The following is a 21,969-nucleotide window of genomic DNA, read 5'->3' on the forward strand; positions in this document are numbered from 1 at the left end:
GTTTAGAAACATGGTGATATTTGTTTATCCAAAAATATAGCTACAGCTCCAGTATTCTGCCTGCAACATAATTATTATTGTTTAGAAACATGGTGATATTTGTTTATCCAATAATATAGCTACAGAACTCCAGTATTCTGTCTGCAACATAATTATTATTGTTTAGAAACATGGTGATATTTGTTTATCCAAAAATATAGCTACAGCTCCAGTATTCTGCCTGCAACATAATTATTATTGTTTAGAAACATGGTGATATTTGTTTATCCAATAATATAGCTACAGAACTCCAGTATTCTGTCTGCAACATAATTATTATTGTTTAGGAACATGGTGATGTTTGTGTATCCAATAATATAGCTACAGAACTCCAGTATTCTGTCTGCAACATAATTATTATTGTTTAGAAACATGGTGATATTTGTGTATCCAATAATATAGCTACAGCTCCAGTATTCTGCCTGCAACATAATTATTATTGTTTAGAAACATGGTGATATTTGTTTATCCAATAATATAGCTACAGAACTCCAGTATTCTGTCTGCAACATAATTATTATTGTTTAGGAACATGGTGATATTTGTGTATCCAATAATATAGCTACAGAACTCCAGTATTCTGTCTGCAACATAATTATTATTGTTTAGAAACATGGTGATATTTGTGTATCTAATAATATAGCTACAGAACTCCAGTATTCTGTCTGCAACATAATTATTATTATTGTTAAGGAACATGGTGATATTTGTGTATCCAATAATATTATATAGCTAGAGAACTCCAGTATTCTGTCTTTATCATAATTATTATTGTTTAGAAACATGGTGATATTTGTGTATCCAATAATATAGCTAAAGAACTCCAGTGTCCTGTCTGCAACATAATTATTATTGTTTAGGAACATGGTGATATTTGTGTATCCACTAATATAGCTACAGAACTCCAGTATTCTGTCTGCAACATAATTATTATTGTTTAGGAACATGGTGATATTTGTGTATCCAATAATATAGCTAGAGAACTCCAGTATTCTGTCTTTATCATAATTATTATTGTTTAGAAACATGGTGATATTTGTGTATCCAATAATATAGCTAAAGAACTCCAGTGTCCTGTCTGCAACATAACTATTATTGTTTAGAAACATGGTGATATTTGTGTATCTAATAATATAGCTACAGAACTCCAGTATTCTGTCTGCAACATAATTATTATTGTTTAGAAACATGGTGATATTTGTGTATCCAATAATATAGCTACAGAACTCCAGTATTCTGTCTGCAACATAATTATTATTGTTTAGGAACATGGTGATATTTGTGTATCCAATAATATAGCTACAGAACTCCAGTGTCCTGTCTGCAACATAATTATTATTATTGTTTAGGAACATGGTGATATTTGTGTATCCAATAATATAGCTACAGAACTCCAGTATTCTGTCTGCAACATAATTATTATTGTTTAGAAACATGGTGATATTTGTGTATCTAATAATATAGCTACAGAACTCCAGTATTCTGTCTGCAACATAATTATCATTATTGTTAAGGAACATGGTGATATTTGTGTATCCAATAATATAGCTACAGAACTCCAGTGTCCTGTCTGCAACATAATTATTATTGTTTAGGAACATGGTGATATTTGTGTATCCAATAATATAGCTACAGAACTCCAGTGTCCTGTCTGCAACATAATTATTATTATTGTTTAGGAACATGGTCATATTTGTTTATCCAATAATATAGCTACAGAACTCCAGTATTCTGTCTTTATCATAATTATTATTGTTTAGGAACATGGTGATATTTGTGTAACAAATAATATAGCTACAGAACTCCAGTATTCTGTCTTTATCATAATTATTATTATTGTTAAGGAACATGGTGATATTTGTGTATCCAATAATATAGCTAAAGAACTCCAGTGTCCTGTCTGCAACATAATTATTATTGTTTAGAAACATGGTGATATTTGTGTATCTAATAATATAGCTACAGAACTCCAGTGTCCTGTCTGCAACATAATTATTATTGTTTAGAAACATGGTGATATTTGTGTATCCAATAATATAGCTACAGAACTCCAGTATTCTGTCTGCAACATAATTATTATTGTTTAGGAACATGGTGATATTTGTGTATCCAATAATATAGCTACAGAACTCCAGTGTCCTGTCTGCAACATAATTATTATTATTGTTTAGGAACATGGTGATATTTGTGTATCCAATAATATAGCTACAGAACTCCAGTATTCTGTCTGCAACATAATTATTATTGTTTAGGAACATGGTGATATTTGTGTATCCAATAATATAGCTACAGAACTCCAGTATTCTGTCTGCAACATAATTATTATTGTTTAGAAACATGGTGATATTTGTGTATCTAATAATATAGCTACAGAACTCCAGTATTCTGTCTGCAACATAATTATTATTATTGTTAAGGAACATGGTGATATTTGCAGCGTGGCCACATTCTTCAGTATACTGAAAATCTTCAGTATTCTTCAGTATTTGGAAATTGGGGCTTCAGTATTTTCAGTAAATACTGAATATTCAGTATTTGAAAATTTTATTCAGTATTTTTCAGTTTTTGGAAATTTTCATGATTCAGTATTTTCATTATTTCTTAAATTCCAAAAAAAATTTGCATAAATAAGATGTTTTTTCAAGTAGTTGATGTCAGATTTTTTTCGGCGCTTCGCGCCTCACTTTACTTTCCTTTAAATTACCCTATAACTTTGTACATTAATTTTGCTTTTTTTTATGGTAATATACATTTTTTTTTCAATTTCATCTCAAATATAAATTTTTTAGACATTTGAGATGCTTTTATACAGTATTTTTTTCAGATATTTTTTTTTGTCTATTAATAGAATGAATAATCTAAGGTAAGTACTTTGCATGGTTATTGAAGGTAAAGTTTTTTAGCATGCTCTTAACCATAGACGTCCAAGGGGTGGGGGGGGGGTAAAGTGGCAATTACCCCCCCCCCCCAAACGAATTTGGGGGTGCCGTAGGTTTAGGAGGGGGTATTTACCCCCCCAAACAATTTAAAAATTTAAAATAAAAAATCTCTAACTAAAAAAAATTTTGCGCGCTTCGCGCGAATTTTTAATACTAAATATTTAATAAAAGGGATAGTTCTATGAAGTGTATTTAAAGAGTTAAGGTACTTAGAGTAGTGAACTATTATATGTCTTAGTACAATATATTAGGCATTGGATAGATATGATTATATGTTAAAAAATTTTAACATTGACCAGACCAAATTTTTTTTATTTGACAATATCTAAAAAAGTTAAAGTGATTTGCCACATAAATTACATGAGAATGGTCTATTTTTTTCCAAATATGTATAGCCAAAACACCAATATGAGAGAATCTTTTTCCACATATTTCACAAGAGTTATAAAAAAATTGAACAGGGGTTCCCCTTGGGACAAGTTACTTAAAAAACATAAAAAATAACATCCGGTTCATTATAGGACAGGTTTTCTATAGATTCTTTTTAAAAAAATAAAGAAAACCGTCCGGTTTACTTACGATATACACATTATCTCACGCGGAAATATCAACTAACCATACAACATGTATATATATATATATATATAAAAACCATTTTCATGTAATTTATGTTACAAATCACTAACTTTTTTAGATATTGTCAAAAAAAAAGTTCGGTCAGGTCAATGTTAAAATTCTTTATCACAATCATATCTATCCAATGCCTGATATATTCTACTAGGACATATAAAAAGATCACTACTCTAAGTACTATACTAAATATTTTATTGGTAATTCTTTGTTGTTATGTGTATTTTGTTGTATAAAAAGTTTGAAGTTCTATAAACTAGTAAATGCTATCTAAAGTTGTATTTATGACAAAAAAGTTTGCGCCATATATAACATTCAACGAAGTTGAAAATAAAAATGAAAAACTCATTTTTCAAGGAAAATCCCTGGTCAAATCTTTAAATTTTAATCAATAACTTTATATTATGCACTACTACGTTATTTAAAATAGAAAAAACTTACAGTTCACAATTTTTTTTATAAATGCACTTCATGAAACTATCCCTTTAAATTACCCCCCCCCCAAAATTTTCCCCTGGGGTAAATTTGGGGGGGGGGGTAAACAAAATTTACCCCTGCCAACAGATTTCATGGGGGGTAATTACCCCCCCCCCCCAAAAAAAAAACAAATTTTACCCCCGGGGTAAAAAAAATTTTTAGGGGGGGGTAAAAAAAATTTGCGGCGCGCTTCGCGCGCCATTTTACCCCCTTGCCAAAAGCGAATTACCCCCCCTTAAAAAAATTTTCCCCTTCCCCCCCAAAAAAAGATTGAACGTCTAGGCTCTTAACTCAACTAAAAAGTATTTAGGTAAGTTTTGTAATCATTTAAAATATTTATCAGTCATTTTCTGCTTAATTGGTGCAAGAAAATCTAAGAGGCAAAATTAAAAGATCTTTAAAATATCCCCCTAATAATAAAGCTATGATGATATGAAATTTTGAAATGAGGAATCATATAAAGAAAATACTTATTCAGTATTTGTATTTTTTAGTTCAGTATTTCAGTATTTTTTCTTATTATAGGATTCAGTATTTTCAGTATTTCCTTTTTTTTCTTCAGTATTTTTTCTTGTTTTAGGATTCAGTATTTTCAGTATTTCCTTTTTTTTCTTCAGTATCAGTATTTTTTTGGTTGTGGCCACACTGTATTTGTGTATCCAATAATATAGCTACAGAACTCCAGTGTCCTGTCTGCAACATAATTATTATTGTTTAGGAACATGGTGATATTTGTGTATCCAATAATATAGCTACAGAACTCCAGTGTCCTGTCTGCAACATAATTATTATTATTGTTTAGGAACATGGTCATATTTGTTTATCCAATAATATAGCTACAGAACTCCAGTATTCTGTCTTTATCATAATTATTATTGTTAAGGAACATGGTGATATTTGTGTATCCAATAATATAGCTACAGAACTCCAGTATTCTGTCTTTATCATAATTATTATTGTTAAGGAACATGGTGATATTTGTGTATCCAATAATATAGCTACAGAACTCCAGTATTCTGTCTGCAACATAATTATTATTATTGTTAAGGAACATGGTGATATTTGTTTATCCAATAATATAGCTACAGAACTCCAGTGTCCTATCTGCAACATAATTATTATTGTTTAGAAACATGGTGATATTTGTGTATCCAATAATATAGCTACAGAACTCCAGTATTCTGTCTGCAACATAATTATTATTGTTTAGGAACATGGTGATATTTGTGTATCCAATAATATAGCTAGAGAACTCCAGTATTCTGTCTTTATCATAATTATTATTGTTTAGGAACATGGTGATATTTGTGTATCCAATAATATAGCTACAGAACTCCAGTGTCCTGTCTGCAACATAATTATTATTGTTTAGAAACATGGTGATATTTGTGTAACAAATAATATAGCTACAGAACTCCAGTATTCTGTCTGCAACATAATTATTATTGTTTAGGAACATGGTGATATTTGTGTATCCAATAATATAGCTACAGAACTCCAGTATTCTGTCTTTATCATAATTATTATTGTTTAGGAACATGGTGATATTTGTGTAACAAATAATATAGCTACAGAACTCCAGTATTCTGTCTGCAACATAATTATTATTATTGTTAAGGAACATGGTGATATTTGTGTATCCAATAATATAGCTACAGAACTCCAGTGTCCTATCTGCAACATAATTATTATTGTTTAGAAACATGGTGATATTTGTGTAACAAATAATATAGCTACAGAACTCCAGTATTCTGTCTGCAACATAATTATTATTGTTTAGGAACATGGTGATATTTGTGTAACAAATAATATAGCTACAGAACTCCAGTATTCTGTCTGCAACATAATTATTATTGTTTAGGAACATGGTGATATTTGTGTAACAAATAATATAGCTACAGAACTCCAGTGTCCTGTCTGCAACATTATCATTGTGAACAAAAGATCCCTATGGCACTCACATATTTTCTATCAACACATGGTTCCTCTAGGTAGGTATCAAGGATTCATTTCCATATGTAATATGTTGTCTTGTTGTGTTTGTTTTGAATATTTTCATTTAATTTGGTCTGCTACCATCTTAACAAATTCAGCGCTAGTCCCCAAAGTATTTAAAATTAGCCAAAATAATAAAAGTTGCACTAATTCCAGTACCTTTGATAGTCGATAAAATGAATTTTATTTAATTTTTATTTAATTCTCCCATCCCTATATTCCTGAAATTTACCCTAATTATTAAATACGAAGCTTTTCTATAATTAGGGTCGGTCCGTCCGAGATAGATAGCTTTTTTTCGTTAATTTAGGCATGTTAGAATTGTCCTATCGATTTCAAACTTTGCATGGTCATTCCTTTACTAGTTTGGTACGATTTAGAAAGCGTAGTAACTCTATATTCATTACCAGAATGTCCGTACGTCCATTTTAAACATGTTGATTTTTCTACTTTTTTAACAACAAATTTTTATGTGATCTAATAATCCGTTTGATCTGATTTTTGGTATATAGATTCCTGGGACAACAAAGTAAAATATTATAAGCGAAGTAACTCTATAAACAAGTCCTAAAAATGTAAGTATGTCCATAAAAATTATCCTGTATCAAGCAGATTTTCAACAAATTTACTTACAATTTTGCTTTGACTCTTATACTTTTATATTCTGATTATTCAGTTCTGACACTATACAAGTGTTGATGTCCGTTTGTCCTCACGTTTCAGTGCTTCGCTTTTATGGATGTTATCATCCTTGTTAATGTAATATTATGTAGTTGGTAAACATGGGCCGGGGGTAGGAATAAAAAGATTGTAGATTGATTTAATCTTCATTGTCCTATCCTTTCCTGTTAGATTAACACTTACTCTTATTCTCACATTTTTACAGTCTCTTATTCGCTGGCTTAAAAATTTAGGGAGTATCATTGAATCTTTATTAGTGTTATATTTAACAAGCATTGTTTAAAATTTATATAATTATATTTATCTATATAATATACGGACTACCTATATTTAATATATATCCCAATTTTCATCAATCTTTTGTCTATTTTCGCATTCCTTTAGATTTGTAATATTATTACATTATTATTTAGGTATTTGTTTAGAAATGTTTGAATGTCCTGTGTCCGAGTGTAAAATAAGAATAGGAAAGATTGAAGAAGATTATTGTTTAAAGAAACATTTGAAATCTGTTCATTCACTTCAAATAGATAAGGTACTTTAAAGTTTACCAATCTATATGAAATAGCAGCAGAGAATATATTTTCCCCACAACGCTACGGACGGACAAAGTGAATTATAGAGTAGTTGCTCTACAAAAAATGAGTTTTATGTTTATTTTTAGGTACTTAGGGGCCAACACATAGTAAAATTGACGACCTTTATATCTGCCCCCCCCAAATATTATTTAGATTTATTTTGCTTTTTGGCTGTTCCTGATCTACAATCCATTTTTGCTATAATATGTAACTTACAAACTGTCCAAGGCATAATATGTTAAGTTATTAAAAAACTAGCGGTAACGCTCCTAGAGGCCTCTAATGGCACTTCAAATGTTTTTTTTTTCGTTGAAGTCTCTACGATAACTAGCTATGTTGCTTTCAAGTATCTTTTCAAGTCACTACGATACCCTGCAATGTTGCGTAGGAGTATCTATACTTAAAATAAAAATTTCGATTTATTGTGATTTCTCTTGGGAGACTGGTTTTACCCTCCCCCAAAATAGTTATAAACCTTCCCGGGACCCATGAGAAAGAACCCAGTTAAGGAGAACCCGATCGGTTCATTGGTTAGCTAGATCCTTCGCTACAAACACAAGACAAACTGACATCCTGTTACTTTAGTATAAGGATATATTTAATGCATGGATTTTTATCTTTTTATTTGTTTGTAGATTGAAAAATGTGACCGTTGTCCAATGAAATTTTTGAACTCCATTGATTTGGATAACCATATAAAAAGTCAACATCCTGATAATTCATTTCAATGTTCTATTTGTGATAAGGTGAATTTTTATTATTATTTTTAAAAGCAAGGCTTTTCTTATAACTAGGGACAGTCTGTCCGAAACGGTTACCTCTTATTGTTAATTTAGGCATGTCCTATCGATATCAAATTTGCATGATAATTACTGAAACAGTTAGGTACAAGTTTTAGGTAACCATTAACTAGGTACAAGTTTTTTAATAGCTATAGGTATTATTATTAAAAAAAAGTCCTTTTGTCAATTTCAAACAATTTATTTAACCTTTTTTTGATAGGTACTAAATTGTTGCATTATCCTTTTAACTTAATGTATATAATTCAAATAAGGTTCAATGTTAAGAATATCTAGAATCAAATCCTAAAATATAGTATAGTCAGGGTGGGCATACAAAAAACCCACCCAAAAAACCCACCCAGGGTTTTTTAAAAACCAATAAAACCCCCCCAAAAACCCTTAAAACCTAGGGTTTTAAGGTTTTTTTTAAGGGTTTTTACGGGTTGGGTTGGGCTGGGCTTTTTAAAAAAAACCCTGGGTTTTTCCCCACCCTGAGTATAGTACATCCATATGAAGCATGCATCTCAAAGTTAAACAATTATGCGTCCAAATTTTTTTTTTCATACATCTGAATAATATTTTGTTACTGTGAAAAAGACAGACTTACATAAGTTAATGATAGAGTAGACTTAATATTCAATTCAAAATGCAAACAGATTTTTAAGTATTTATTATATTGGATTAAATGCAGTTTTTGAGTAAATAAGATTATATATTGATACTATATTTAGAAATGATTAAATATGTTAATAAGTCAAAACTACTGATTATTCAAAGCTGGAAAGTTCTGAAGTAGCAGGATGTCTGTCTGTATATCAGGACACCAAGCAACAGGATGACTGTCTGTTTAATTAATACAATGTATTAATTAACTATGCACTTTGAAGGGGTAGAATATCTGCCTATGCAAACTATCTAAAGTAGTAGGATGTCTGTGAATAGCTGTATTGGTCTTAATAAAGACTCGAACCCAAACCAGATAATGTTCTGTGTTAGGACTCTCAATATCAACTGACTTAAATATATTTTCTCTTTATTCTTTCTGAGAGCAATTAAAGAGTAATTAAGAGTAACAACTAAAATATGTCTGCAAACTTAAATATATGACATCACAACATAAATATATGACATTTACCCCCTTCTGAAACCATCCAGCTAAGCATGGTTTCACCATCCATCAGGCTGATCCAACAAACTGGGATCAATGTCTTCACTGGGTGAACCTACATCGAAACTAACCCCGGCCTCAAGTCCTTCCTCTCCTTCACCCACTGGAGGAGGAGTGTTCAGCGCCCCTCCACCAACCTCAGCCGAGACACCCACTGTTGCCGCCATGACAGCATTACTCGCTGCAGCAGTTACGGGCCCTCCTACAGCAACCATCACAGCATCATTTACCGCTGAGGCGGTATCATTCGCAACAGCCACCTCTGCAGCAACCGCTGACCCATCTGCCGGCATTGCCACCTCCATCTCAACACCACCAGTGACCTGAACACCTCCCGAAACCATCATCACCCCGTTGTTAGCCTCAGCACCGCCAGAAGTCCCAGCCTGTTGCAACTGCCAATATGCCGCCGCCGGTAAGTCATTGTTTATTCTGCGCCGGATCTCGGACAGCTCGCTAAAAATATTAGACAGGTGCCTTTGCACTTCAGCCTCTTTTTGCGCCATCTCAGAAATAGCCTCTTGAACCTTAGTTCCCTGCCCTGCCAAAACACTTTCCACCTGTTGGCCCACCTGCTGTCCCAACTTGGTTGAACTACTTTCCCAATTATCAGTCATTGCTGTCTGTACACGCTGTACCAGAATTATTCTCCCAACACCCCTGTTCTGCCTGCAAAACACTTTCCACCTGTTGGCCCACCTGCTGTCCCAACTTGGTTGAACTACTTTCCCAATTATCAGTCATTGCTGTCTGTACACGCTGTACCAGATAAGAAGCCTTTTGCTGTGCAGTAGTAGCCACCATTTGCTGCACCTCCGTATCTACCTTCCTTATACATTCCATTAGATCCTTCTTATGCGTGGCCAACATATCTTTAATCCGTTTATGACCGTCCGTCTGCCAAAGTTTCTGTGCAGTGTTCAAACTTTTGACTGATTCTTTTACAGCCTCACGAATTTTTTCCTCAACCATAGGCTTTAGAGTCACAGCGACAGAATTACTGATTCTACCTATATCTTCATCACTGAGCGGCGCCAAACCACGTCTGTCATTCTTGCGCTCAGCCTTATTTCTCTCGACCTCAGCACTCAAATCTGGTAACTCCCTCTTCTGTTTAGGCCCAAGAGAATCTGCCCCAGCAGGCCGCTTGACCACGCCCCTTCTGGAAGTACCTTCCCCAGCATCATCATAAGCCTTGCTGACTCCCCTTCTGGAAGTACCTTCCCCAGCATCATCATAAGCCTTGCTGGCTCCCTTAGTCCTGACCGACCCAGCAGCCTGATTTGGCACAAACTTACCAAACCTGCGCCGTCCCTCACCAGAACTAGTATCTGCCACCTTTTGTTCAGGCTTGTCCGTTGGAGGCTCAGCCCAACTGTCTAGCTCCGAACCACTCTGTTCACTAGGCAGACGATCCCTGGAATCAAGCTCAACCTCAAGGCTCACGTTGCCAACATCGTCTTCATCATCATACCCAGGCTCATACCTGGGCGATTCTACATCATACTGCCTCCTATCATCTCTTCTATACACAACATGCCGCCGATTAGCTCTACCAGCATCCAGCATCTCAACAGACGGTTCACGCTCCTCCCGCCGACCAGACGCCCGCTGATACCGCCTCTCGTTTCCATCTCCATTTCCTGATAATAATCAATAATTAAATATTAACATTTTAATATTTTAACATTTTTCATATATAAGACGACATTCAAAACGAAATACTTTACACAAATTATATTTATCAGGGATGCCAAATTTTAATTACTGTCTTCCCGAAGGATAACGCGAAAATTTAACGCAGTTACACAGTTTGCCCAAACAACCAACACACAGCAATCCAACAACCACCCCCGCAGCACCCATCACAGCCATAACAAAATGCTGCCAACTATTAGTCAACCAATCAATCGAGGTATTATACAAATGTACAAACCAATCTTCTGTAACCTCTACAACAAAAGCATGTGAATTAGCAGCCAATTCCGAAAGTTTAGCCTCTTCCACAGACTCCAACACCTGTCCTTTCTCTCCCTTATCCAACAGATGCTCAAAATTCAACGGTACCTTCAACCAACTATCCTCCAGCCGTTTAGTCTGAACCAGCTGCATTCCTGCCCCCTTGTTGCCTAGATATAATCCAGGTTTAACTCTCACAAATACTGGATTTTTCCTACACTCGACAACCATCAACAAGGAAACATTTTTAACTAATCTTGTGAACGGTTCTACAGCAACAATTCTACCGTCCATGAACAAAGAAAAATGACCAAGATAACACGGCAAATTCGCTCCTAAAGTCACATTCAACCATCTTTTTTTACACCCAGACACAAGTTCCATCTCCCCTAGATGTTGTACCAACAAATTTCCGACTTGTTTGATGTTGGAATGAAACAAATTATTCTCCCAACACCCCTGTTCTGCCTGCAAAATCCTTTCCACCTGATGATATGAAGAAGTTAGCTGTAGTAATAAAGCACCATCCTCCTCCTTTCTTCGCATCCAAGGAAAAAAATTCTTTTTAGCTGTTGTAATCCACAAAAATACATCCGGAACGTTGGTATGAAAATAATGCAAATCAGTCAGAAAGTCAGAAAACTCCACTTTTTTCCCCAGTTTCAATCCCAACGAAAACTGGAGAAATCGCCAACCAACTTTGGCCACCCTGATTATTAGCATCATCCGCCATATTAGAAAATGTAAACAAAGTTAAATTTACAATTTCAACAGTCCGAAAATAACTAAAATGACGTCTATCTTCCTGTGATTTATTGTGAACTATCACTCGATCAAGCCCAAGCCGCAGATCAGACTCCAGACAATGTGCACCAATGAACTGATCCTCAAGAAAACAACTGTTATCAGGTAACATTGAAATTTGTATATTTTTCAAATAACTTGTAATTTGAACTTCTTGAAAAGTATTAGGCACAAAGGTATTATTTAAATAAATACCATCCCTTCTGCACTGAGGGTCAATTCCATACGTCATCATATCCTCATACAGAATGGTACCATTTATGAAATAAGTCATTGACCGATCATAAAACGCTACAGGCAACCGTCGTCCATCTATGTCTAACACCCTCTGTTCCTCCATCCTTTTACAATCTTCACTAGAAATTAACTCATCACTACTAACCACAGCTGGTGCCCCTAAATGTATGTGGCTATATTTGCCACAATACCAGGTGTGAACAGTTCTGTCGACGTGACATTGTACCGCGGGCAAAAATCTCACTCCTACTTTTTTTAACAGATGACCACTGATTGTTCCATTAAACTCATGCTGTCCAAACACTGTACATTCTGAAGCCCTCAATTCAGGACCGTCGCCAACACACTCCTTTACTAGCACAGGTATCACATCAGCCCCACAGGATATTAAACACAATCCCCAAATTAAAAAATATTTACCTGATTTGAATTTATTATTATGACCAGACATTATTAGCTGATAACTGTTCACCAATTCACCCGCAAATATCAACTGATTTAGCCTTTCATTGTAGAACAACTCTCCACCTACTAGCTTTGTCAGCACATATTTGTTATTAAAATAATCAAATAACAATTCATGAACTCTTATTATAATATATTTTTATAATATTTATATATATTTATATAATATTTTTTTCAAAAATAATTATTATCAGCTCTCCTTTCCCTACTTTCTCCGTCCTCGAGTTCCTATCTGAACATGTACCACAGGACCCCCTACCTGAGATCTTAACCTCCTCCCAGTGTCCCATAAATATTTCGCCACCCGTGATCCACTTTTCTTAATTGTTACTAATCTTTCAGGTGAAGATTGCGGCGGCGCCGTAGTCAAAAACGACTGTTCCGATGGAAGCTCAACCTCGTCAAAATTACCCTCAACTACAGGAGCAGGCACCACAGATTCATCTGTCACTCCCACCTCTACTCCTTCCCCTACAGGTATAATTTCTCTATTAACGTTCCACTCATTTCCATCCCCTGAAACTCTGTCATTATCAACCTCAACCTCACTCTCCTTCTCCTGGATCTCGTCACTCTGTCTTTCCTCTGCCAATTCAAAACCATCATTTTCAGATGACAAATACACAACATCTTCACTCTCTCTCTCCTCTACAGTTTCCCTCTCTACAGGCATATTATCAACCTCCAAAAATATCTCATCGGACGGACAAATTTCAGGTAAAGGAAAAACGTTAAAATTAACCTCCTCTCCTAAAACTTCCGTTCGAGCATGAATTTTTCGAATTTTATCTCTAGCCACAACCTGATTTTTCTTGATGGGATTATTCCCAAAAGGTGCCAACTCATACAATGCATCCGAAAATTTCTTAACTACAATAAAAGGCCCTCCATAAAAAGACTGTAATTTCTTGGACACGTCAGTCTTCACAATATTAAAGAAAGCATAACAAACATCTGTCACCCTCAATGCTTCCTTCTGTACTCTGTGTTTATTTTGAACCTCTAAATATAACTTGGATTTTGTAGAAATTCTCTTAATTACATCCTCCATATTTTTCAGAAATTCCAAATACGACCGCGAGGATGAAGATTCAACATACGGGACTGGTGATAGAAAATCGAGGGGAATACGTGGCTGCCGACCGAAAACCAGAAAAAATGGAGAATAGCCAGTTCTAGAACTCTTGGAGCAGTTAATCACTAACGTAGCCAAAGGTAATTTTTTAGCCCAGTCCTTTGTTCCATGATTTTCATCTACTTTCAAAGCAGCATACAAACTCTGATTTTGCCTCTCTACAGGATTCGAATTTGGATTCCTGGGGGGAATTAGGACAGTATCCACCCCCAATCCTTTCATCACACCTTTAAACACACTGCTTGTAAAATTTGTACCTCTATCCGATCTCAAAGCCCTAAATAAACCATAGGTAGGTACAAAATTTTCCAATATAGCCTTTACAGTTGTTTCAGTTTTAGCATCAACCAACGGACATGTAAAAACATATCTAGAAAATAAGCAAACCATGATTAAGACAAATTTAACCGTCTGTCCCTGATGATAACATGGAGTCCAAGGACCAACTAGATCCACTGACATATTAGCAAAAACTTCACTACTTTGAACAGAATGAGTTATAGGTGAAACATGTTTAGGATTACTTCCAGCCTTTTTCAAACATGTAATACAACTTCGCATTCTCGATTCCACAAACTTGTTCACGCCAGGCATAAAAAATCTCTCATTTATTTTACGTATTGTCTCCTGCACACCTCTATGTCCAGAACCATATCCACCATGAGCTGAATCAAATATATCATTGTATAAAGAAAGAGGCACTACAGGCCTCTCGACAAAACCCCCTTCGGCCAAAGGCTGTCTGAAAATTACAACCCCCTCTAGCACATACATATGGCCAATAAGATTGTACAATAGTTCTTTTCTGCCCGATAACTCCGCCCTCTCATAAGACGACAACTGTCTCCTTTCCAATATCCATAACCTTATTTCATTTAGAATCTCGTCCTGCTGAAGACTACTTTGCCAGACAAACTCAACATCCACCTCATCCTCTGCAGAATGTACCTGCATAATAGAATAGATTTGATCCAGAAATGGTGAATCATCCAGGTAAGGATCCAAAATTTTATTATCTGTCTCTCTACACTCCTGACAATCCTTCAATCGATGTTCCTTACAATCTAACTCAGTTCTCGACAAATAATCTACATTTACATGCTTAGTCCCCTGTCGATGGATAACTGTAAAGTCAAAACTTTGCAAGAAAGTTATCCATCGATAGGTGACACCGTTTATTGATCCTTTAGCCCAACGTTTATAATGTACTAGTGAAATACTGTCTGTCCGAACCAAAAATTCACGAAACCTACAAAAGTGTAAAAAATTCTTTAATGCATATACTAATGCACCTAATTCTCCTTTATAGGAAGGATAATTTTGTTCCGCAGCATTACACTTTTTACTACAGACACCAAACACTCTCTCTACACCATCCTGTTCTTGCGAAATAATCCCTGCAAAATACTGAGAACTATAATCTACATCCACGATAAAAAGATTAGGATTATCCCATTGAGGATAGCCTTTACACATCTCAGTCTTGAACATTTCCATAAATTCAGTCCATACTCTATTCAATTCTTCTGTCCACTTTATTATAGTGTCATTCCTGTGACTATCCAACATGCACGACCTCTTGGCATAATCAGCAAAATATCCTCTGTAATAATTGGTAAATCCCAAAAACTTCTGTAACTCCTTCCCTGTTCTAGGCTTGCCCCAATCCTTAATCCGTTCCAAATATGCAGGATTCATTTTCAATCCATCGGCACTTATAATATGCCCCAAATAATGGCATTCTCTAGTCAATAAATCACACTTATCTAAATTCAATTTCAGGTTGACCTGCCTAAGAACTTGAAACAGTGCCTGCAGATGCTCTACATGTTCCTCTGGGCTTGATGAAAACACGATCAGATCGTCCAAGTAACTGATACAGAATCCATACATACCTGGCAGGATAGACAGCACCTTATCCATCAGAGCACAGAACAGGCTGGGTGCATTACACAACCCAAATGGCAACCTGTTAAACAAATACATCCTGTTTGCTGCACTAAAAGCTGTCAACGGTTTAGAGTCTTCATCCATAGTCATCGAATGGTAGGCAGCTGTCAAATCAAGAGTACTGAACACCTTGCCAGCACCCAGCTTCGTCAGATTATCAGAAATCAGTGGCAGCGGCCACGCCACCCGCTTAGTCACGTTGTTCAAATTGCGGAAATCGATGACAAACCTCAACTTAGCCTCTGCTCCAGGTGCAGCCTTCTTTTTCACAGCAAAAATAGGACTAGACCAATCCGAGAAACCCTCTTCAATAATGCCGGCGTCCAGCCATTTGGTTAGCTGTTCTTTCAACTTAGCATCGTACTCTGGATTCAATGGAATATTTCTGGCCTTCACAGGTTTAGCTCCAGGTAACAATTCTATATTATATGTCATTAATCGACAATCACCAATATCTGAATCATTCATTGAAAAGATATCAAAATTTTCCAAACAAATTTTAATAATCCTAGGTTTCAATTCTGGATTTTCCTTAATCATCTGGTTTTCATCTAACTTCAATTTTTGAATAATAAACTGTACCCGTTCATGCATTTTTTGCCCCGACAACTTTTCTGGCTTATCCAACTCATTAATTGTTTTATTACAGGTGACGTCCTGATTATCCATGACGAAACAATGCCCCATCTTCACATTTCTCAGCAAGGTAATAGGTTTTATTGACGCATTAACTACATTAACCACGCAGGACCCATCTTTCCGTGGCTGATACACTCCCTCAATAATCATAATCCCATTGCCACTTGTCATCTTAGAAGAATTAGGGGACACGTACCAAAACCCATCATTCTTTAATCCAGCCACATGCACAACAGCTGTAGATCCTCCAGGATAAAAAATAGTTTTGTCCAGCAACTTCACATTATACTTCGTTGAATATAACTCTCCAAACCCACCCCCCTCCTTTATCCCTGGCAAGGTAGGTTTAGATGGAATTTCAGAATTCATTCGTCCGGACAAAATAGGAATTTTCTGTACCTCCGCCCCCACCTGTTTCTGTAAACAGGAATTAATAGGAACAGATTCCCCACAAAATTCAAACTTATCCTCATCCAAACAAATGTTAATTTTATTTTTTTTCAGGAAATCAGATCCAAGATTCACCAACCTACTCGTCACCTCAGGTACATAAAATATCTCCGTAAATACAGCTTGAGTTCCAGCAAATCTAAATTTCAACTCGACATATCCAATAATATTAACTTTCTTTAAATCTACTGAATACGCTGATAATTTAGCAGGACAAAACTCAATTCCATGTTTATCAAGAATTTCTCTAGATATTAAAGAATTAAAATTATTCCCTGTATCAATAATTCCTAACTCCTTCACCGTAACATCAGCCCCTGGCACAAAGAAATCTAAATCAGCACAAATAGGCATTTTCGTTATCTTCAAAGACTTCACAATCTCTTGAAAACACTAGTCATTTCTATCCATATATCTTTGAATTAAAATCTCCATGCAGGATTACAAATAATTAATATATCCATGTCAATTAATTTTAAATTTTTAGATATACATCATTCCACTACACAGCAGTCAGCCCTCCATCCGTCACCAGCCGCCAACATACTGTTCGATTTATGAAATCCTGTACACCTTCCAGACTACCAGCAACACACAGCTACACACCAAGCCTTTTCTCATACAAGTAAGTACCTCTCAAAGTTTTAACCTTTACTTCAACTTTGCATAGGTACCTATCAAAATATAATATATAGTAAATATATATATATAAATATATATATATATTGTTTTCATTAACACGATCACACCTTGACTGAAGAATAAGCAAGACAGTAATACTTTATAAAGTTGAGAGCAATTATCTGAATACAAAACAGCAAAATTAACTAATTACACATAGCAAACCCAGAAAAAAATCAATTACAGTACTATAGCCTATATAATGAATACGAATAAAAGAACGATCTATAAATTTCATTCATTTCAAATGAAATTTATATATCGAATCAATCATATCCATTACATAGGATACTGCTGAAAATTGTTTCTAGCTATGTCAGCAATCATAGCCTCATACTGTTTCTCATCTCTGCTCTTTTCAGAATCCACAACAGGCCCCACCTGATTGACTGTCTTCTTCAGAAACTGCTCAGGTATTACCCTATTATTAGGCACTCCAGAACCTTCTTTCTTTTCGCTACCCGCTGAGAAAAACCTAGCTTTGGTCTTTCCTATGCGAGAATCAGGAGCTGGCGGCTTACCATCTCTCTTCTGCCAGCAACTAGCCACTACATGACCTTTTTTCCCACAATACCAACAAATCATAGTTTTAGCCTTCGAATTCAGAGCCCCAATCACGTTCTCAACCTGATCCCAAGGAATATCATCATCCCCTTCAATCCACGCATTATTATCGCCAATCTCAGTCCTGCCCTCCAAATCAGATACATGCACTTCACTAATTACAGGCCTAACTTTTACCTCCCTAGAATCCTCTAGCTTCAACCCTTCCATAGCCTGAGAATAACAGGACGTTACATTTTCAGGTGAAACGTGTCCAGAACGGGCCCAACTTATGTAATGCTGACCTCTGCGAATCAAATTAGTCAAAAAAGCACTGTAATCTTCCAGGTAATGCATAGATTCAATGAAATTAGCCATGTCTCTAGCTAAATCAGAAAACAGCAAATTCTTAGCCACATTATTGTAGAAATCACGCCAAGATTGTCTAGAAATTTGACCAGGATGCATAAGCCTAAACAGCCGTAACTTAGCATTGAAAAACACATCCACATTCTGACCACTCTTTTGTTTCAGGGCGTAGAAGAATTCAGTAGCTGACTCTGTATCCGCAAAGGGTATCACCAACCTTCTTATCAACAGGTAATAACCTAAAGCACTTAGGGAAGCATTAGCCTCCGGCGTAATAAGCCTCCCCATCTTCTTCCCTTTGCACTCAAAAATCCTATTGTACAGGACGTCCTTGAAAAGCATAGGATCCTCCAACTTTGCGAACCGAGCAACCCTCCATAAGGATAAGAAATAATCCTCAAAATCAATGTTTCCATCCCAAAATGGAGCATCCCGCACAAAATCACTATCCCACTTGACTCCTCTTACAAGACAAAACTCCTTAAACTGCTCCTCTACAGTCTGTTGGCTTACACTACCACCGGCCACCTTTTTATAGGCCTTAAGCACTTCAGCCCTTTCCTCAATTAAAGGAAATATATCCAACAATTGATTCTCATATTCAGTCAGACAACTCTCACGAACATTCATCCAATTTCCATTCCCAACAGGACCCAAAAACTCAATCTGCGAAAACTTCAAATGTCCAGGAGCACTTTTCACCCTTTTAGCCTCAAAATTTGTAGAATCCAATTTAGCCTCCACACTCAAACGATTAATGAAAGATGTATTAAACGAATCATCTCCCGTCGCTTTGACTGCAGATACACTAGCCCCCATACTTGTCTCATACAAAAAACCGCTAATATCCCCATCCGCTGGCAATTGCGCCACCTTTTTCTTAATAGTAGCCAAATCAACATCATAGCTTCTTATGCTCATCAGAATTCTTGAACTCTTTCACCTTATTCTCCAGCCGTTTATTCGCCGCCGTTAGCTTATCCACCTGACCTTTGACAGTCGTATGCTCCTTTAACATTGCCCTAACATATTTTTTTATGCTTTCAGGCACAACGTCATTCTCCACCTCGCCCAACGCCGACTCCACATTCGCATTGGCACCTGCACCAACATCCTCAGCCACAGCATCATCCTCCTCCCAATTTTCGGGAGTTCCATCATCATCCTGACTGTCAGTCTCCCGAGGAGGCTTAGGCGGCCGTCCACGCTTGCCTTCATTTTTACCCCGCTCTCCTTTTTCTCCATCAGCCATATCCGAGCACTAGAACTAGATTCGCCGTGAAATTTAGATCAGAAGAGTTAAAGAATGAAATTCCACAGAAACCTGAAATATAAATCAAGTTAGAAATATAAAAAATTTAAACAAAACTGTGAAAAATCCGAGATAAAAAAATCTCAAAAAGTGATTGACTTCAAATTAAACACCACTTCCCCCACCCTTAACTCAGCAGCAGGTCTAAATAACACGTAGCACAATAAGACTGCGCCAAATGTGAAAAAGACAGACTTACATAAGTTAATGATAGAGTAGACTTAATATTCAATTCAAAATGCAAACAGATTTTTAAGTATTTATTATATTGGATTAAATGCAGTTTTTGAGTAAATAAGATTATATATTGATACTATATTTAGAAATGATTAAATATGTTAATAAGTCAAAACTACTGATTATTCAAAGCTGGAAAGTTCTGAAGTAGCAGGATGTCTGTCTGTATATCAGGACACCAAGCAACAGGATGACTGTCTGTTTAATTAATACAATGTATTAATTAACTATGCACTTTGAAGGGGTAGAATATCTGCCTATGCAAACTATCTAAAGTAGAAGGATGTCTGTGAATAGCTGTATTGGTCTTAATAAAGACTCGAACCCAAACCAGATAATGTTCTGTGTTAGGACTCTCAATATCAACTGACTTAAATATATTTTCTCTTTATTCTTTCTGAGAGCAATTAAAGAGTAATTAAGAGTAACAACTAAAATATGTCTGCAAACTTAAATATATGACATCACAACATAAATATATGACATTACTTTATTAATATGATATTAAAAGCGTTGTCAGTCAACATTTATTTGTGTTCGATTGTCCTCTATATTTTTATGACATTCTTGTATTTTTAAAAGCGAAGCTTTTCTATAATTAGGGTCGGTCCGTCCGTCCGTCCGTCCGTCCGTCCGTACGTCCGTCCGAGATAGATAGCTTTTATTCGTTAATTTAGGCATGTTAGAATTGTCCTATCGATTTCAAACTTTGCATGGTGATTCCTGTAGTAGTTAGGTACGATTTAGAAAGCGTAGCAACTCTATAATCATTACCAGAATGTCCGTACGTCCATTTTTAACATGTTGATTTTTCTACTTTTTTAACAACAAATTTTTATGTGATCTAATTATCCGTTTGATCTGATTTTTGGTATATAGATTCCTGGGACAACAAAGAACAATATTTAAGCGAAGCAACTCTATAATCAAGTCCTAAAAATGTAAGTATGTCCATAAACATTATCCTGTATCAAGCAGTTTTTCAACAAATTTACTTACAATTTTGCTTTGACTCTTATACTTTTATTTTCTGATTATTCAGTTCAGACACTAAACAAATGTTAATGTCCGTTTGTCCTACCGGTTCAGTGCTTCGCTTTTATGGATGTTGTCATCCTTGTTTTGTTAATTTTCAGGAGTTTAAATGTTACAGTCTTATGGCTCTCCATTTATATAAAAACCATAAAGCCATCTTTAGGTATGTTATACTTATATACCGGAGAATAAGATATTACACAAAAATACCCCTTCTATGGGTTACAATTAGTGGTTGAAACGTTTGGACACTCAACTTAATAAACCAAACAATTATAATTTTATACAAGTCCTCAATGTTGTTAAGTCAATTTTAATATAAAAATAAAAGTAAAAAAAAATTTGGGGGGACACTTTTTCCTAGGGCCAATTTATCTTAGATGGTTGATGATACACTCCTCTAAAATAGTTATAAATCTACATCTATCTATGAGGAGAACCATTTTGGTTAAGTAGTTAGTGAGATTCTTTGTTGCACATATACAGACAGACACACTTTTATAATAGTTACTTCTCGCATTGTATTATAAACGTCTTTCCGCGGATATAAAATGTACAAGTATAGGTTTAAAAACAGTTTTTTTAGCCCCGAGATGCCGAAGGCACGGGCTAAAAAAACTGGTTTTAATCTTATGATTGTACATTTTTATATTCGTAGAAAGCTGGATATAATACGATGCTAGACATAGTTTTTTCGTATGGATGAGAACCGGTTTCTATCCACCGGATTCGAATGAATACGAGAATAGTTATTTCTCGTATCGTATTATAAACAGCTTTCCGCGGATATAGAATGTACAATTATAAGATTAAAACTAGTTTTTTTAGCCCCGAGGTGCCGGAGGCACCGGCTAAAAAAACTGG

The 21,969-nt window shown here is 35.5% G+C and overlaps 3 protein-coding genes across 4 annotated transcripts in view; 2 read left to right on the forward strand and 1 right to left on the reverse strand.

Annotated features, from left to right (window-relative positions):
* LOC145327660 (uncharacterized) overlaps positions 1-21,969 on the forward strand; it is a 34,643-nt gene that overhangs the window by 6,014 nt on the left and 6,660 nt on the right. The window contains exons 6-9 of the mRNA XM_080171202.1: positions 5,947-6,076; positions 7,187-7,296; positions 7,975-8,085; positions 21,207-21,268. Coding sequence (XP_080027328.1) covers positions 5,947-6,076; positions 7,187-7,296; positions 7,975-8,085; positions 21,207-21,268 — 413 coding nt within the window. The remainder of the gene's footprint in view (positions 1-5,946; positions 6,077-7,186; positions 7,297-7,974; positions 8,086-21,206; positions 21,269-21,969) is intronic.
* Positions 9,703-10,941, reverse strand: LOC145328834 (uncharacterized). Its single transcript, XM_080172742.1, has 2 exons — positions 10,510-10,941; positions 9,703-10,461 (listed from the first exon to the last, which is right to left on the reverse strand). Exons 1-2 carry the CDS (start codon positions 10,856-10,858, stop codon positions 9,899-9,901), a joined length of 912 nt encoding a protein of 303 aa, XP_080028868.1. The 5' UTR covers positions 10,859-10,941; the 3' UTR covers positions 9,703-9,898.
* LOC145328835 (uncharacterized) lies at positions 16,504-19,691 on the forward strand. Of its 2 annotated transcripts, XR_013882653.1 has the most exons (5): positions 16,504-16,545; positions 16,983-17,023; positions 17,416-17,553; positions 17,972-18,752; positions 19,569-19,691. XR_013882653.1 is itself a non-coding variant. In XM_080172743.1 (4 exons), the coding sequence occupies exons 1-4, from the start codon at positions 16,518-16,520 to the stop codon at positions 17,996-17,998; spliced, it is 234 nt and encodes a 77-aa protein (XP_080028869.1). In that variant the 5' UTR covers positions 16,504-16,517; the 3' UTR covers positions 17,999-18,704. The 2 variants fall into 2 exon arrangements, 1 of the variants encoding a protein (XP_080028869.1); XM_080172743.1 differs by lacking the exon at positions 19,569-19,691 and having other exon boundaries at positions 17,972-18,704.

Source organism: Acartia tonsa, chromosome 9 (assembly GCF_053477335.1).
Source record: "Acartia tonsa isolate MP-2025a chromosome 9, ASM5347733v1, whole genome shotgun sequence".
Classification (NCBI taxonomy): Eukaryota; Metazoa; Arthropoda; class Copepoda; order Calanoida; family Acartiidae; genus Acartia; species Acartia tonsa.